Source organism: Eucalyptus grandis, chromosome 3, assembly GCF_016545825.1.
Source record: "Eucalyptus grandis isolate ANBG69807.140 chromosome 3, ASM1654582v1, whole genome shotgun sequence".
Taxonomy (NCBI): Eukaryota; Viridiplantae; Streptophyta; class Magnoliopsida; order Myrtales; family Myrtaceae; genus Eucalyptus; species Eucalyptus grandis.
This window is the reverse complement of record NC_052614.1, coordinates 11,714,802-11,734,068: the sequence shown is the minus strand read 5'-3', so window position 1 is coordinate 11,734,068 and position 19,267 is coordinate 11,714,802. Positions and strand designations below refer to the sequence as shown.

Here is a 19,267-nt window from a genome sequence, read left to right as displayed (position 1 = left end):
ATAACCCTATATTTATAAGCATCTTCACCGCCATTATCTTCAACGTGCAAGAGTTGAAGTTGAACTTTTCTTCTTGGCTAAGGAGTCAACGATTGTGGGCTGAAACTTTTCCTTCACGTTCAAATTTACGAAGTTGAAGCTTTCTTCCTGCTCTTGAAGACTCCAGCAACAAGTATAATATTATTTTAATATGTGCCCATTCTTTTTTTTTTTTTTTAATCCGCTTGTGGCTTCTTCAAGAATTCTCTCCTTTGGCGGTTTACGAAGTGACGCTGCCAGCCCACTTTTCTTTGGCTTTTTACAAACCTACTAACTCTTGCTTTCACACACTTAGCCAAAAACAATTAAAAGACAAATAAGCTAATCAAAACACAAAATCAATTTTACTATTTTCTAACAGTGCTAAGGTTTTTTAGGCGTGATGTTGGCCTCGACCCAGTTGGCAGGTGAAGTCAAATTTTTTTAAGGGCTTTTTTTTTTTTTGTTGGTATTTTCTCTTCATTTTGTTTTTATGTGAAAAGCTACACCTTATATATTAGCCATTGGTAGGCAAAAGCTGAAGTGGCTGAGAAGAAAATAGAGAGAAAATAAAAATAGAGAAGAAAAGTGAGTTTCTCTTCCTGAGTGTTCTTAAACTCTTTATTTATTGATGTTAAGAGAAGATTATCATTATATCCCTACTTTCCTCGAAATCTAGTGGATTCGTGAGGTGCTCCAACACAGAAACATAGGTTGGGTTTGGTGAATTTTGATAACCAGTTTTTTGATGTGTTCTTCCAATCATTTATTATTATATTCTACATATGTGGATTGTTTGCTTACATTACTTTCCTGTAATCAGTATCCGATTCCTAGCACCCAGTATGAGAGCCTCATTTGGCTAATCAAGAACATTGAGGTTCTTTCGGTGATGCAAACAATTCAACAGGCAGGATTTCGGGTGGTGGAACAAAATCGAGGACCATCTTTATCGAAAAAATCTCTATGCACTACTTGAAGGTTAAAAACAGGAAATCACAAAAGTGAATTTGACAATAGAATTGGGATAGAAAAATCTTAAGGGCATGATAGAAGGGATGTCATGATAGAAAAATCTTTAAGGGTTTGTATTGACAAACCTTGGCTTATGCCACAAAAGCAGATCTGGTTCGAGCATTATGTCGAACGGATGGAATGCGCCACTGGAACGGGGTCTCTCGGCTCGAGCGGGATCGGAACCAGCGCCGGCGGCCTCGAAACACGACTCACAACGCGGACAGCAAGTCAGCAGCGGGTCGGCGAGGGCCGGAGTTCGCGTGAACCGGACGGCCGCGAACTCCGGCCCGGCATGACCAAAAACAGGGCAGAAACGGAGGTGCGGCTTACCGAAGCCTTGACACGGGAAAGAAAGCACGGCGGCAGGTCGTCGGCTGCGCGTCGGTTGCAGTGGCCGGTAGTCTTGCCATCCTTCCCTCAGATTTCTCTCTCGGACCTCTCTTTTTCTCAGATCTCCCTCTCTCTCTTCCTTCCCCACTTGCTCCCCCCTCCCCCGGCTCTTTTATAAAGCCTGGTGGCTCGTCGCGGCACGTAAGGGAGGCGGGTTTTCCGCTGACTGGACGTCCGGCCAGCTGCCCCCGTCGCTTCGCCGGCCTGCGTGCTTTGCCCGCGCTGCTCTGCTCTGGTCTCCCTCACTGCGCGCTTGTTCTTCTCGTGTGAAGGAACAGAGAACAGAGGAGAAGATAGGATGGCCTGGGACCGGGCCGGGCCGCGAAAGAGAGACGGGCTGGCAGGATCACGTGAGTGGAAAGAAAAAGAATAAAAAGGGGAGCTGGGCGCGGAGGCCCAGCCCCAGTGGGCTTTTCTGAATTTTTTTTTAAATTTTCATTTATAGGGTAAAATAGGGGACGATGAAATAGAAATAAACTTAGTATATGAAAATAATATCAATGCCTACGTGACGCGAAAATCCTTTTTGTTAGGGCCGAATTGGTCCCTACTTTTTCATGCAATTTAATCATAAATATATAGCCAAAATTTATATGTCAATATCTTATAGTCAGCTATGCTAATCTTGATGACATTTCCTCGTCTTGCCATCTCCACTGTGTGATCTGTTTATCTTTACATTGAATCCTTCTTTATTATTGAGGAGTGCACTTTCATCATTTTTTTTATTGAGACCTTAGACAACTATTTGTCGAAAGCCTTTTTGTTGGCTCATACACTCACTAACTCAATTAAAGTTAGGTCTTTCACCATGGACGGGTGGTTGGAACAATGGCGTTATGACGTAATTGCAACTTGTGAATAATAATTCTCCTTATCCTTAGCGGCCTCACTTGAAGTAGATTACAAATTATTACGAATAGAGGACTTAATAGGATGGGTCGGGCCTTTAGTATTCATTGGCCCATATCATCAGGATTTTGCTTCGTAGAAATGGTTGGGCCTATCAAACCCACTACCACTTTACAAGTGAAGCCCTTGATTGATAATGACGGGCAAACATTTAAGCACCATTGTCCCTTTTTTTAAACATCAGGCTCGTCCTAATTAAAAGAATCACATTTAAAGGGGCTAAGAGATTTTGCCAGGAGAATTTTCCTAGATGGGTCCACCTGAACTAGATTACGGGAGGTCGAGAATCGAGCTTGACACTTCATGCTCTAAATTCTCGATCGTCAGTTTGCTTCTAAGTGAAACCATCATTGCATACTTTACTTGACTCTAGGAAATCTATTCAACCATTGAAAGAGAATGCAAATCAATATAAACAGTTTCAACTTTGAAATCCTTCCAGGTGTAAGTTGTCAGTGATTTTAAGGATGTGTAGCCAGACGTAATTTGATCGGATCCCAACCCCTTTTAATTGCTTTGGTGTAAAAGCACCTTACACACCTAAAAGGGGAAAATAAAACAATATTCAAGTGATGTAAAAAATACTTGTTTAATCTATACATGGACTTGAAGTGAATTCAAGCTCCTTGATGCCTACACCTAAAGGGGGAAATAAAACAATATTCAAGTGATGTAAAAACCACCCGTTTAGCCCGTACATGGACTTGAAGTGAACTCAAGCTCCTTGATGTAATTGATTTTTTATCTTCCTTACTCATCCGAAAGGCTCGACCTGTCATTGCCAGATCACGCTACAGAAAATTTACGCATGCACTTAGCTCCACCAAAGGAATCAATTCGCAGTTATTCAGGTTTTTATCTTACTAACCTGGAAACTGGGAATCGAAAGAAATGTGTGACGGTTCTGACAACTACAAACACCATCCGGTAGTCTAAGCATCAAAGACTAATTTTCACTGAAGACTAAACAACGAAGACTTACCATTAGTTTAAAAAAAAAAAAAACACACAACGAAGACTTGTTCTCTCTCTCTTTTGCTTGACTGTATATAGTAGTCAAAACATAAATGAGTAAAAAAATGTTGTGCGATCACCCAAAACAAACGGACTTAATAAACACACTTGACTCAATCACATCTTCTTCTTTTTTTGGGCTCAACACTCCTTTTTGGCTCTTCCAATTTCCTTATATATAGAATATCATTAAATAGTCTTGCTCGGTTGCAATTACGAAAGAGAGCTACTGAGTTGGCTGACAATTAGAATCTCCACACCTCGGAAAGCATTAACATCCCAGGATAAATTTCAAAGCAGTTCTTAAGAATCTCTAATCTTAACAATTTCAATGCAAGACCTAATCACAAGAGTATCCTTATTTAATGATCTCACCTTCTTTTCAGTAAGTCAAAGTTCAATATCATTCACCTCACTTTAAGAGTGCCCAGTTGTGTAGGGCCAGGAATCTTTTTTTTTTTTTTTTTTACGCTGTCAACAAGGTTGTGTTGTTGGGATCACATTAATGTATTTTCCCCCAATTCTTTTATACATGTAAATGATGATGGCTGAACTTTGCTACAAAGAGTCATGTCCAGGTAATTAAAGTACCAAGCCCGATGCCTTTACCCAAAGAGAATGACAAGTGTAAGCCCATCATATATAAATGCCGATATCTTCAATAAACATGAGTGGCGGATCAGATTCATGTATTCACCCCAATTCTTTTATACATGTAAATGCCATTGACTGGACTTTGCCACAAAGAGTCATGTTCGGGTGATTAAAGTACCAAGTTCGATACCTTCACCTAAGAAGAATGCCAAGTTTAAGCCTGTCAAATAGATCCAGTTAGATTTACTTTCAAGATAATGAGTTATGGATCAATTAAAATATATTAATTGCTCTATACCATATCAATTCTTGGATATTGAATTTCTCTTACACAACTCACAATCCTACCAATATTTATTGTTGGAGAAATCTTCTTGAAGTGTTTTGAAGTTGACAAAAAGTTTCTATCAGTCTAGTCTGAAGGCTTGCAGACTCTGCTATTTAAAGTCTACGAAGACCTCCGGACAGCCGGACTCAAGACTCAAAGTCTATCCTCATTGTGATCTCTAATCCGTTGAAGAAAGGTTATCCAGAACTAGTTGTTTTGTTAAGGATTTAACCTTATCAACTGGAGAAGATCTCGTGGCTGGAAAAGACATAACGGAGTCCTTTGATTGATCGAAAATTGACTCGATAATTGAAGATCCGGTGATTATCTAAATATTATTGGAAGGTTCTACTTATGGAAACCGAGATCCTGATTGTATGGGCGAACAGGATTGATGGGCTATCGACACATTCCTTTAATAGCTCGAACAATCTTCCTAATTGATTCCGTCCAACGGGTAGATTGGAGGAATTCCTTTGGTAAGTGCCAACGGGTATGATGGCATAAAGGAGTATATAAGGAAGACGGTCTTAGTTGTTCAAGGTGTGCGCGATAGAAGAATTCCAAAGTCGAAGCTCCTTTTGTTTAGACAATTCCTTTGAGCGAATACTTGTATACAAAGAGTCTATATTTGTGAGAAATCTTGAGGAGGTGTGGTAGAACATCTACCTTTGTGGAATCAAGGCAAAATTTGTGCTGTAACTTCTCTTTTGTTCATAGTGGAATCCAGCCAATAGGCTGTCAGTGAAGAAGAGTGGACGTAGGCTTGATATAAGCTGAACCACTATAAACCGCGTGTTCAATTTTCTCTTCTCTCAGTCTTACTTTGATTATCGTTTGTCTCAAATCCATCAACTGTCTAGTATTGTGTAATTATTGAAGAAAAATCTTTTATATACCTATTCACCCCCCTTTAGGTACTCATACTAGCAATATCAATTGGTATCAGAGCCTATGTACTCACTTTGTTTGAAGTGTTTTACGTCAGAGTTAAAGATCCATGGCTAGTATGTTGGCTCTAGGGCTGGTAGAAGGGCAAAACAACACCAGACCACCTTACTTTGATGGAAAGGATTACAACATCTGGAAGAACAAGATGAAAGCTTTCCTACGATCAAAGGATCCTCCGAAATGGGACGTTGTAGAAAAGGAATTACTCCTACCCTTTGCATCAGTCTCGAAGAGGGAAATAAAGCTGTTGAGACCGGCGGAATGACTCGGGAAGAAATAATCAAGAGACAAGCACTCGATGCAAAAGCAATTTACTCCTTATATTGTACTTTGTCACCAACTGAATATAATAGAATATCTTCTTGTATTACAACAAAAGAAGTTTGGGACAGATTGCATATCACCTATGAAGGAACAGATTGAGTGAAGGAAACAAGAATCAACATTCTTCTTGGTCAATACGAAGCCTTTAGAATGAAACCAGGAGAATCTATAACTGACATGTTTAGTCGCTTTACAGATATCGTGAATGGTCTTGAAAATCAAGGTCAACCAATTTATGATTCCATGAAGGTAAACAAGCTACTGCGTGGACTCTCCAAGGATTGGAATCACATAAAGACTTTGATAAAGAGACGCAAAGAATTATGCCACTATCGTCGACGAGCGGTGGAACTCTTCGGTCTTATGAAGTGGAACGGATCAATGAAGATAAAGATCAAAAGGTAAGAAATCCATTGCATTAAAATCAAATGATAATTCTGATGATACAGATTCGAAGATGATATGGACGATGAGGAGCTTGCTCTCATGATAAGAAGATTCAGAAAAATGAATAGAAAAGGAAGAAGGTCCAACTCAAAGAAACAAAGCTTTCAAAGACAATGACCAAGTACATTGATGATGAGAACCAAACAAAGATATAGTCTGCTTTGAATGTAAGAAAAATGGACACATCGGACCAACTGTCCTCTTCTAAGGAAGAAGAAAGGAAAATCTGAAAGATATCGAAAAGCTCTCAAAGCTGAAACACGGAGTGATACGAGTATGAAGAAAGTGATAATGAATATGCCAATCTATGTCGATGGCACAATCGGACTCGGACTCTAGATCGGACTCGGACGGTGAATTTGAGGCAAGTAATTTTAAAATTCCTGTCAAAGTTTCTAAATACATTGATGAACTGTGTTTTAGTCTTAAGACTTCTCTCAAAAAAGAATTTCCAAACTGAAAAAAGAAAACTCAGCTCTAAAACAAAAGGAAAATGTTTTAGTAGAAAGAGTTAAAAGTCTAGACTTGTTGTTCCCACTCTTAAAGATAATGAAGATAATCTTTTAAAAGAAAATACTCTTTTAAAAGCTGACTTATCAAATATTTCAAAGAAATTTTCAATAGGATCGAAAAACTTGAAAAAATTCTTTCAGCTCAAAGACCTTACTTCAATAAGTCCGGTCTAGGTATGACAGCGAAACAATTCCCTTGATTGATTTTCCTAAAGTAAAAGAAAGAATTAAGAAAAGACTCTCAAGAGAGGCTTACAAAAATCATTTCAAGAAAGTTTTTGTAAAATCGTAGGTAGAAATGCTCTCGGATGTTCAAAGTGCAACAGTCCAGGATCACTTTGAAAAAGAGTGTCTTATGGTTTGGAAAACTGTTAAGAAAATATGGGCTAATACTTTTGCTTATGTTACTAACACCAAATGACCCAAGAAAGTTTGGGTACCAAAGAAAGCTTGAGACTTTATTTTAAATGCAGGTCCTTTGTCAAGAAAAAGGTAAAGTGGTATCTTGACGGCGGATGCTCAAGACACATGACAAGAGACTCAAATTGTTTTATAAAGCTTGCTCAAGTAAATGGTGGAAAAGTTTCATTTGGAGGAAACAACAAAGGAAGTATTGTGGGATTTGGAGCGTGAAAATTGGAAATCTCACAATAAGTAATGTTTCCTTAGTGGAAGGACTCAATTACAATCTTCTCAAGCATTAGTCAATTGTGTGATCTTTTGGTTTCAAGATCTTCTTTCAAGAAGGAATATGTTCTGGAATCGTAAAGACTCTACTCGAGTCTTTCATGGGTCGAAGACATGGAAACATCTATCTTACGGATGTGAAACCAAATGAATCGCAATGTTTTATCTCAATTCAAGACGAAGCAAGCTTATGGCACGAAGCTTGGTCATGTCAACATGAAGCAATTAGCCAAAATTTCATCAAAGCAACTTGTTCGAGGACTACCCAAATTACCTTATCAAAAGACTGATCCATACACTCCTTGTATTCTGGGAAAGCAGGTAAGAAATTCATTTAAGCCAATAAATCATGTCTCTACTAATCATGTACTACGGTTGCTGCATATGGATCTCTTCGGACCAACCGAACACGAGTATTGGAGGTAAGAAATATTGCCTAGTAATTGTGGACGATTACTCCCGTTTTACTTGGGTATATTTCCTTGCAAGTAAGTCCGAAACCTTCTCGTATTTTGAAAAATTTGCTAAAAAGGTTCAAAATGAAAAATGATGTGTTATCTCTAGTATAAGAACATCATGGAGGTGAATTTGAAAATCAAGATTTTACAAAATTTTGTGATGAATCTGGCTTTAAGCATGTGTTCTCCTCTCCATATACTCCTCAGCAAAATGGAGTTGTGGAAAGAAAGAACAGATCTCTTCAAATTATGGCTAGAACTCTTTAAATTGAAAGTAAGATTTCTTCACGATTTTGGGCTGAAGCTGTTTCAACAGCATGCTATATCATCAATAGAGTCTTCTTAAGACCTATTCTAGAGAAAACCCCTTATGAGTTATTCAAAGATAAGAAGCCTATTGTTTCATACTTTCATGTATTCGGTTGCAAATGTTTTATATTGAAAAATGCAAAAGATCGAGTTGGTAAGTTTGAAGAAAGATCGGATGAAGGTATCTTCCTTGGATATTCTACATCAAGCAAAGCCTTCGAGTCTATAACAAGAAGAGCCGAGTCGTGGAGGAGTCAATGAATGTCGGATTTCAAGACTCAACACAAGATGAATCAAGTCGAGACTCATCAAGAAGAGTCGCAACTGCCCAAACCTTCCAAAGCTTACAACTCAAGAAGCATCTCGGACACGGAAAACCAGCATCGGGTTGTTCGTGAAGATCCAAACAAAGAGAGAAATCATCAACCAGACAAATCAACAAGTAACTGGAAGCATAAGTCCGGTCATCCCAAAGATCTTATAATCGGCGAAATTAATGAAGGAATTCGCACCGGATCCAAAAGGCGAGAAGAGTCTAGTGCTGTGGCTCTCGTTTCTGAAATTGAACCAAAGAGCATAGAAGAAGCTTTATCTGATGAAAGCTAGATTGAAGCTATGCAAGAAGAGCTCAGACAGTTCAACATTAATGATGTATGGGAATTGACATCCAAACCAAAAGGTAAAACTGTTATTGGAGCTAAATGGGTGTTCGAAACAAGATGAATGAGAAAGGAAAAGTCGTACGAAACAAAGCAAGACTCGTGGCCAAGAGATATACGCAAGAAGAAGGAATAGACTATGATGAGACTTACGCTCCGGTAGCAATGTTAGAAGCTATTCGACTATTACTTGCGTTTGCTTGTTATAAGAATTTGGGTTATTCCAAATGGACGTCAAAAGCGCCTTCCTAAATGGATTTATCCATGAGGAAGTTTATGTGGAACAACCACCAGGGTTTGAAGACCCAAAGAAGCCAGACTCGGTCTTGATTGAAAAGGCTTTGTATGGTTTAAAGCAAGCACCTCGAGCTTGGTACGACAGATTAAGTAAGTTCTTAATACAAAATGGTTTTGTCAAGGTAAAGTAGATACGACTTTATTTATCGAAAAGGAAAACAAAAGTTTCTTACTTGTTCAAATATATGTGGATGATATTATTTTGGATCCTCTAATGAAAATCTGTGCAATAAATTTTCTAAGTCTATGCGGATGAGTTTGAAATGAGTATCTTTGGGAGAGTTAACATTCTTTCTTGGTCTTCAAGTAAAACAATTGAAGGAAGGAACTTTTATTTATCAAGAAAAATATGTTAATGATCTTGTCAAAAGGTTTGGACTGGAAAAGAGCAAAAAGACCGACCTACCAATGTCAAGTTCTTTGAAGATAGACAAAGATGAAGAAGGGAAGAAAGTTGATCAAAAGTATGTACGGGAGCATCATTGGTTCACTTCTTTATCTTACGCTTCTAGACGACATTTTGTTGAGTGTTTGCATCGTGCTAGGTTTCAATCGGATCTAGAGAATCCCATCTCGGTCTGCGAAACGTATCATTAAATACGTTGCTTCATCATCAAGCATCGGTCTTTGGTATCCTAAGAAGGGAGACTTTAATCTTAAGGATATTGACGCAGATCGGCCGGTTGTAAAGTTGATAGAAAGAGCACTTGGGAACTTGCCGGTTGCTTGGAAGCAAGACAGTGTCTTGGTTTTCAAGGAAACAAAGCACGTGTCTCTTTCAACAACGAAACGAATATGTAGCCCTTGGAAGTCTGCTGTTCGCAAATTCTATGGATAAAACAACAGCTAAGAGACTTTGAAATTGAAGACTCATGCACGGAGATTAATTGCGACAACACCAGCGCTATCAACCTCACCAAAAATCCAATTCTCCATTCAAGAGCAAAGCATATAGAGATTCGACATCACTTTATTAGAGACCATGTTCAAAATTGAGATGTTTCAATTCAATTTGTTGACTCAAAGAATCAAGCGGCGGATATATTCACAAAGCCTTTGGAGAAAAATCAATTTGAATCTATACGTTCCGAGACTCAACATTTTGAGGTATGAGGATATCAAAGTCTAAAGACCTTGGACTCAAACTTACAAGACTTTATCTCGAAAGATAGTCTTGGTACGACCGTCGACCGTAAGTTTTTTCTCTCCTTAATCTCATCTTGAAAAGGTACGATCGTCGATTTGTGTTTAAATTGTTGCTATATTTAATTGATGTAATTATTGCATCGTTTCATTTTCAAAAGGAAGTTATTTTGAAATGGCTATTTTTGTGGAAAAAGACAGTTATTTTGAAAAGGCATTTTTTTATTTCCTTTGTGACGGTTCGTTTATCCCTCTTTTTAACCGATCGTGCATTGTCGATTCCTCTTCACTTTACTCTCAAAAACCCTAGAAAGCATCGATCCTCCATTCCCGTTTGTCTTCTTTGTTTAATCTTCAAAAAGTTGTCATTTTTCTTGGGAAAGTCAAGCAAGGAATCTTCCAAAACGAAAAGATGTCATCTTCAAGAAAGTCGTCGAGGATCGCAAGCGGGGACCACGGCGAATGAGTGAGGGGCCTACGCACTTCGATCTTCATCGAAGAAGAAGTGACTCCGGAACAGCAAGCGAGCCCATAACATTCTCAACGGCGTCATTCTCCTCCATCTAGTCCTCAAGGCGTTGATCATCAACAACAGGAAGAAATTATCGAGGATGCAGACCCTGTAAGAGTTCAAAAGCCCGCTTATATTTACCAGCTATATCGCGCTTTAAAAGGAATTCGTACTCCTTTGAACTATATTGATGATTTTCTTAAAGATAAAGGACATGTGAACGAATATATCTTTCTGCGAAAAATGGAAAGTTTGGGAATTGCTCGTAAAGGGTGGTGAGGAAACCCTTGCAAATATCCCAAGTGATCCTCGTGGATCTGGGGCCGAATCCTGTAGATGGGAATGACGATGACAAATTGTACAGTCAATTTCAACCGAAAATGGGTGTTGCGGTTGAAAATCAAGGAAAAATGGGAGATTTGTTCAGATCGAAGGAGCAAAAGGATCTGTACTCAAAATTGCTGAAGGGTGGGGTAATAAACCTAGGAGTGTGGATTTTGATTTTCGGATCTTGTGAACGTGAACTTGAGGGAAAAGTTCAGTTATTTTCAACTTGAAAAGTTACGCTCCGACACTACGAGGCCTATCTTGAATTAACTGCATATTTCTATTCAAATCTTAACTTTTTGGATGCGAATAGATTCTCTTTCAGCGTTAAAGACCAAGACTATGTTGTGGATATGAATATCTTTGGCGAGATGTGTTAGAAGTTAAAAGAGGAAGATATCAACCAATCAAAGTTTCCATTGCTCGGGCCACACTTGGCGGTGAAGGACGGGAGAACGGATGAAAAGATCACCTACTTAAGGATGAGTGCATTCAACATCTTGCTTCACAAGATTGTGATTAATTGCCTCCGACCGAAATCAACTTCCAAGATTGATGTTTCAAGTTCGGAGGCCAAGCGATGTATGCCATTCTCTTTGGGAAAAGGTTTTCTCTCCCTCACCGTTATGTTTCACATGTATAGAGCAATGATGAAGGACAGAGGTCAACTCCCTTACCCAAGCCTTGTTACAAAGTTATTCGAGACATCTGAATATTCAGCCTCCATAAATCTTTTGTGTTCGACCATGCGATCATATGGTGGTAGGACTGAAAATGGTGACCAAAATGCGTACGAAGGAATTGAGTAAGGAGTTGGAGAAATTCAAGGAAGACTCTGCCAAATCTCATCAAATCTCTTCGCGGCTAAAGAAAGGGAAGGAGCCCATGGTTGCTCCATCCAAGAGAAGAAGAGCTCTCCTCGTTGAGGATGAAGATGATGAGGAAGACATCACCATCTCCGCAATGGCTTTGAAGAATTTAAGTCGTCTGTTCCACGAAAGAATCGGAACAAATGACGAAAGAAGTAGAGGAGAAGGAAGAAGAAGAAAGAGAAGCTGAAAAAGAAGCGAGAGGAGGAAAGACCTGAAGAAGAAAGAAGAGAAGAAGGAGAACCTGAGGAACACTCTTCTCCACATGTAGGCATGGAAACAGGGGGAGATCAGGAGAAAGGAGGGAAGTCTTCATATCCTGATGCAAGTGAAGGAGTCAGTCGCTCACCTGCAGACCCAGAGGATGTTTATGCCTCTCAGTTTCCAGAAGAAGGTCATGAAGTTTCATCGCCAAACCTGCGAGATTATGCTGATCTACCATCGTCTGCATTTACTCCATCAGATCGAGCCGAAGCAAGTACTCGGGGCGATAATGGAGCAGATTTTCGCAGAATCATGGATATTCTCTTGGAGATGCGAGGTCAAATTTATGCCTTGGGATGCGAGGTTCAAAGCTTGAAGAATGAAGGTCAAGCTTCTTCTGTTCATTGAATGATAAGATGCAAGCCCTCTCTCGTTCGGAATCAGGCCAATGCCAAGAGTGAGGAGATTGCACAACTAAAGGAAGACTTTAAAGGTGGAAGGCATCGTTCGGTCTATGGAAGATTTCCAGCTTGTCCGCGTTCCCAAGCAATCTTGACTTCATCTCATCCTTTTTGATGATGACAAAAGGGGGAGAGATGCAAGATTTGAACAAACTTTCAATCATTAAACTTTTAACTGTTTGTTGGATTGTTTTGTTGTTTGAATTACGTTTGACTTTGTTTTGTGTGCGGATGAGAACCGAACTAGACTTGGACTTGACTGCTTCTATTAACTAATATTGATATCTTATGGATGGCTTTATCATATACTAGACTAACCTATTTTCTGTGGTTGTAGATTCTAGTGTTATTCTTTTAGCCATTTATCTCTATAAGATATGCATATGTGTTTGAGAAATGTTTTGCGAGGTCAAAGTTATTCAAATCTGCAGGAAAGTTTTGTCACCATCAAAAGGGGAGATTGTTGGAGAAATCTTCTTGAAGTGTTTTGAAGTTGACAAAACGTTTCTATCGATCTAGTCGAAGGCTTGGAGACTCTGCTATTTAGGGTGCGCATGATAAAATTTATGTTTCTCGATTTCTCTGTTTCTCTGTTCCGGAACGGGTTTGGAGCAATCCGTTTTGTAACGCAATCTGATTTTCTCTATTTCTGAAACAGATTTCTATTTCGAAATAGAGAAATCGAAGAAATCGAGAAGCTGAAATTTTTAGCTTCTCGGTTTACGAAACAAAAATAGAAAATTTTTTTCTCAACTTTTCAATTTAGTCCAAAATATTTTAGATCACTAATATTGAAATAGAAATAGAAATAGTTAATTTAGTCCAAAATATTTTAATAATTTTTTAATATAATCATTTTAATCAATATAGATTGGAGGAATTCCTTTAGTAAGTGCCAACGGGTATGATGGCATAAAGGAGTATATAAGGAAGACGGTTTTAGTTGTTCAAGGTGTGCGCGATAGAAGAATTCCAAAGTCGAAGCTCCTTTTTGTTTAGACAATTCCTTTGAGCGAATACTTGTATACAAAAAGAGAGTCTATATTTGTGAGAAATCTTGAGGAGGTGTGGTAGAACATCTACACTTTGTGGAATCAAGGCAAAGCGTGCTGTAACTTCTCTTTTGTTCATAGTGGAATCCAGCCAATAGGCTGTCGGTGAAAAAGAGTGGACGTAGGCTTGATATGTTTGAACCACTATAAACCGCGTGTTCAATTTTCTCTTCTCTCAATCTTACTTTGATTATCGTTTGTCTCAAATCCATCAACTGTCTAGTATTGTGCAATTACTGAAGAAAAATCTTTTATATACCTATTCACCCCCCTCTAGGTACTCATACTAGTAATATCATTTATAACTTTCTTCAAGGAGTCTAAGGAATCAATTTCAATTTTCATCGGCGCTACTACTCAATAATGGATTAATTTGAAAGATTCTCAATAAAAACTATTTTATTATATTATGATGTAAATATGAGCATCTTAACATATTTTATTTCACATTTCTTTTTAATTTTTGACTCGTTCATCTTAAATGTTAAATTAAAAAAATTTATTTATAAAAATAATAATAAGAAGAAGAAATCAATAAAAGTAGTGATGAATGTACTTGATTGGTTAATAACTTCTTCAAGGTTGCTTCCTTACATTTTCCGAACTTTCATTTTTTCCAACCAAAGAAAGGGACAAGGCAAAAGCCCACTAATTCTACTCAAAAATCAGAAAAGTAAAAGTCTCGGTCAACGTTCAAGTTCAACATTGGAGAGCCTGCACGTGCTGATGTACTCCATTTTCATAAAACGGTAACCATCACTTGAGTGGTGTTTCAAACATTTTAAGAATACGAAAGGTAACATTTTTATTTTGAAGAATAATTTTTTAAGAAATAATTCTTTTTTATTTTTACTCTTTGAAATAATTTTTGAGTAAAATAACATGTTTGATACTATATAAATTTTTATTTTTGAAATAAAATAATAATAAAAATACATTTGGTACGATCCATAAATTTTTGTATTTTTCATTTTTTTTTCTTCATGCTTATCGACCTCGATTGCTGCCCCTCGTCGCCTAATTGCCCGGCCGATGGCTGGTAGTCTTGGTCAAGCACTAGCGGTCGACGGTCGGTGGCCACGGATCTAAGGGCAACAGCCGTGGCAAGGAAGAAGAAAAATAGAAAATGAAAAAAAAAAAAAGCTTATTTCTATAAATTGTTCCTAAGAACAAGAAGTTATGTTTTTCTATTTTTGTTTCTATTCTAAATTTATTTCCATGCCACTTTTCTATTCCAGGGAAATAGAAAATTAGTTGACGTTATCAAACGAAATTCTGTTCTTTTTTTTTTTGTTCCGAAAAGCAAGAGAACAAAGAATAAGGGAACATAAATTGTTCTCATGCAGCCCCCTAAGAGACTATAGGCGCATAACGTTCATGTTTCCTTTTTTTTTTTCAAAATAAAAATAGAATAGAAATTCAATTGTGTAATTTTATTCTTGGGAATATATTTAAAATACAATCAAGAAGTAAGGAAAAATTACTTCTTTTTTTCTCGAGAATAGCTCAATAATGAAATCCAAACCATTTTTTTTTTTCTCTTTTCTTTTCTTTCTTGTTCTCTTCCTCCTCTTCTTCTCTTAGCCAATTGGCAACAAGCCAGATGAGCTCACCCCAAGCCTCACCTAGCCGCCGTGAGATTGATGTAGCCTCCCTAGCCATGGCGAGACTCAAGGAGACCTTGCTGCTCTCGTTTGGCTGGTCAATAGTCGACCATAGCCAAGGCCGGCGATCGGCTAGAGAAGAAGAAGAAAAAAAAAAAAAAAGAGAAAAATATAATAAAATTATTTAAAAAAATTAAAAGAAATTCTAAGTCAGGTCTCAATCCTATGAATGTGATTGTACTTCCCAAGCCCAAACAAATTTGAAGGTAGTACCAAACATATTTTTATTTCAGAAATAGAAATTTTGTACAATTATCAAATGCATTATTTTGCTTAGAAACTTGTTGAACAAAAATAATAATAAAATTATTTCCAAATATAAATTATTCTCGGAAATAGAAACGTTATCATTCGCACTCTATGATGGCCCGCATTGGTCCTAAAATCACACTTCATTTGCAAATGATGCAACTGTCAAATTTAATCACAATGCAATCGTTACATGGATACTGGTGTTTTTTTTTTTTTTAAGGGACTCAATACTAGTTTCTCATAATTTCTTCTCACTTATCTTTAAGAAATTTAGATGTCGGATAACGCTGCAGTAATTCAACCGAACGATACTCGCTAAACTTTGGAATTCGTTCGCAACCTCTCGTTGATTTGACAGCTTACATTGAATGGTTATTGTTCTTTAAATATTCTTTCTTTTCTTTTGTTTTCTTTAATTATTTTGAAATGAAAAAGGGTGGGTTGATATAGGTCTCAAAAATCATGAATGTGAGGACTCAAATATGCGATGCACGTGATACCCACCACTCATCTAGGTCCAAATTTCAGGACTTTGATACGAGGTTAAAAACCGTAGGGGGTTCTGCCGAGCAATAAACAAAAGCAAACCGACACGTTTCGCTTGATGTTTTGAGCTGATAGATCTCAAGCTCCGACACTGGAGAAACCAGAAAAGCTCTGGACAACCTTCAATTATGCCGAGACTAACCTCATAACCTCCTCGTATTCGCTTCTTCTTCCCCTTCTTCTCCTACATCCACTGTGTCGTCTTCCTCTGCTTCCTCTCCCATGCTGCAGAGTCTCAAATCCAAGATCAAGAACTGCAAGTGCTGTTGAAGCTCAGGCAATCCTGGCAAGACCCATCGTCCCTCGACCACTGGGTGGCCTCCAATTCATCCTCCCACTGTGCATGGCCCGAGATCAAATGCCAAGAAGGCTTGATCACTGAGCTCAATCTTGTCAACCTGAACATAAATTATTCGATCCCCCCATTCATCTGCGACCTCAAGAATCTGACCAAGCTCAATCTCTCCTACAACAATATTCCTGGAGAGTTTCCCACTGTTCTCTACAACTGTTCCAAGCTCGTGTACCTTGACCTGTCCCAGAATTACTTCGAAGGTCCTATTCCATCTGACATCGATCGCATGGCCGACCTTCAGGTCCTGATTCTTGCTGCTAACAGCTTCTCGTTCGACGTCCCAGCATCAGTAGCGAGGTTGCGGAGGCTGAGGATCCTTCACCTTTACATGTCCGAGTACAATGGCACATACCCTGAAGAGATTTTTGGCCTCTCCAATCTTGAAGAACTGAGCCTCGGGTACAATGACAAGTTCGTGCCATCGCAGCTGCCACAGAACTTCACTGCCCTGAAGAAGCTGCGGTTCTTCTCAATGCTGCAGATGAACCTGTTCGGCAGAATCCTGGAGACGGTCAGCGATATGGAGGCTCTCGAGCACTTGGATTTGGGGAAGAATCCACTGACAGGAGAGATCCCGGGCAGCATTTTTGCTCTGAGGAACTTGAGCGAGTTGTACGTGTACAAGACTAATGTGTCCGGGTCGATCCCTCAGGCAGTCAGCACCGCGAACCTGAGCGTGATTGATCTGTCTTTAAATAATTTGATGGGGAATATACCTGAAGTTTTTGGACAGCTCAAGAATCTATACAGCTTGAATTTAGAGTTCAATCAATTCTCTGGCGGAATCCCTGAACATGTCGCGAGTCTTCCTGCTTTGTCTGATATCAGACTGTCCAACAACAATATATCGGGCACGATCCCCCTGGACTTCGGCAAGTTTTCCCCTCTCAGAAGATTCGAAGTGGCCTTCAACAACTTGACCGGTGCATTTCCAGAACAACTGTGCCATGGGGGCACGGTGTTTGGGTTGGCCGCCATGGACAACAATCTCAGCGGGGAGTTGCCGGACTCACTTGGAAATTGCAGTACTTTGCTCTTAGTGATGTTGAACAACAATGGGTTCACAGGCAATGTGCCTGCAGGACTCTGGATGTCGCGGAACTTGACAGCTTTGCTCTTGAGTGGTAATGGATTAACTGGCGAGCTTCCCAAGGAGCTGTCCCCGAAGCTCAATCGGATCGAGATGAGCAACAACAAATTCTTCGGCAAGATTCCGAGCACGATGTCTTCGTGGAGGAACTTGGTGGTGTTCGATGCTAGTTATAACCTCCTCAGTGGCACGGTTCCGGCTGAATTGACCGTGCTTCCTTCTCTGACGACGCTTTTGCTCGGTCAGAACAAGCTCTCCGGGAATCTTCCCACAGACATCGTTTCATGGAAATCCTTGACCACTCTAGATCTTAGTCACAATAAGATCTCGGGACCGATTCCCAGCAAAATTGGTCTTCTGCCTGTGCTCACGCAGTTGGACCTGTCTGACAACCAACTGTCCGGCCTGATCCCTCCTGAATTCGGCCAACTGAATCTGAACCGTCTGAATTTATCATCCAATCGCCTCAGCGGACCAATCCCAGCCATTTTAGAGAACTCCGCATATGACGTCAGTTTCCTGAACAACCTGGGCCTCTGTGCATCCAATTCGTTCATGAGGATCAATGTCTGCAGCACCCAATCCCGTAGATCGAGCAAGACCAATCTCACCTTGATCGTGACCTTGGCCATTGCAGCGGCGATGTGCGTTTTGTTGGTGGTGCTATTCATGATCAGAGCTTCCAGAAAGAACAGGGACTGGTTCGATTCAACTCCGAAACTGATTCCATTCCAAAGTTTGAATTTTACGGAATCGAATATTCTGTCGGGATTGAAGGAGCCTAATGTGATTGGAAGTGGCGGATCAGGAAAAGTATATCGCATTGTCGTGAATCCTTCTGGTGACACGGTTGCCGTGAAAAGGATTTTGAATAACCGAAAATTAGATGAGAAGCTGGAGAAGCAATTCGTAGCAGAAGTGGAGATACTTGGGAACATTAAGCATCTGCACATTGTCAAATTGTTGTGCTCTATTTCTTGCGAGTGATTAATACGATAGACTAGAAGAAAATGGTACAACTCCTCATCAATAGGGCTTTCGAATGATTACATAAAGAGGGATTAATGGGCCGGGCCGGCCTTCAGGTTACATTGGCTCATAATGTTTAGGATTTTCCTTTGCTAGTTGATTGGGCCTATCAACCCCCCTACCACTTACTGGTAAAGGCCCCCATAAAAAAATTGACGGTCAAATATTTCAAACATCATTTTCCCTTTTTCAGACATTTAAAGGGGCTAAAGAGATTCTGCCGGGGGCATTTTCCTTGGTGGCCTTGCTTGAAGTAGAGTACATGAGGTCGAAATATCAAACATGAGACTTCATACTTCTCATGACGTAAATTCTCAACCATTGATTTGCTCGTTGATCTCTTCGAATTGATATAGTGAAATTGCTGTCACGTAGTTCACTTAACCTGAATGAAACTAGGATGATATTAATGCACTTGAGTAACATAGGGTTCATGTGGTATTCGCCCATTGACTCCAAGGCATATCACCTCAAAATAAAATATAAATCAAGATAAACAATATCAACCATTGAATCCATCCAAGTGTAAGTTGTTCAAATATTCAAGATCTTGCTCTCTCTCTTTTCAAAGAATAGAGATGTCAATACAACCACTCTTTAAACGGGAAAATTATTCAAAAAGTTCTAAATCTATTGTGCTTTTGCTAATTCGGTCTTAAACCCTTTTAATTTTCTCAATTCATAGTTGAGTCCATCTAGTTAATTTTGGCTGAAAATTGTTAATGTGAATGGGCGGCACTAATATGGATATTTTTAAATAATATTTTGAAATTTTTATGATTTTTTCCTTTTCTTTGTTTTGTTTTGTTTTTTTTTTTTTTGGTTTTTGTTTTTGTTTTTTTTTTTT

The 19,267-nt window shown here is 39.0% G+C and overlaps 1 protein-coding gene across 1 annotated transcript; it reads left to right on the top strand.

Annotated features, from left to right (window-relative positions):
• The first annotated feature begins 1,168 nt into the window (after nucleotides 1–1,168).
• On the top strand, nucleotides 1,169–18,378 carry LOC104438943 (receptor-like protein 52). The gene is made up of 2 exons (XM_039309304.1): nucleotides 1,169–1,415; nucleotides 16,178–18,378. Exons 1-2 carry the CDS (start codon nucleotides 1,169–1,171, stop codon nucleotides 18,376–18,378), a joined length of 2,448 nt encoding a protein of 815 aa, XP_039165238.1.
• The last annotated feature ends 889 nt before the right edge of the window (nucleotides 18,379–19,267 follow it).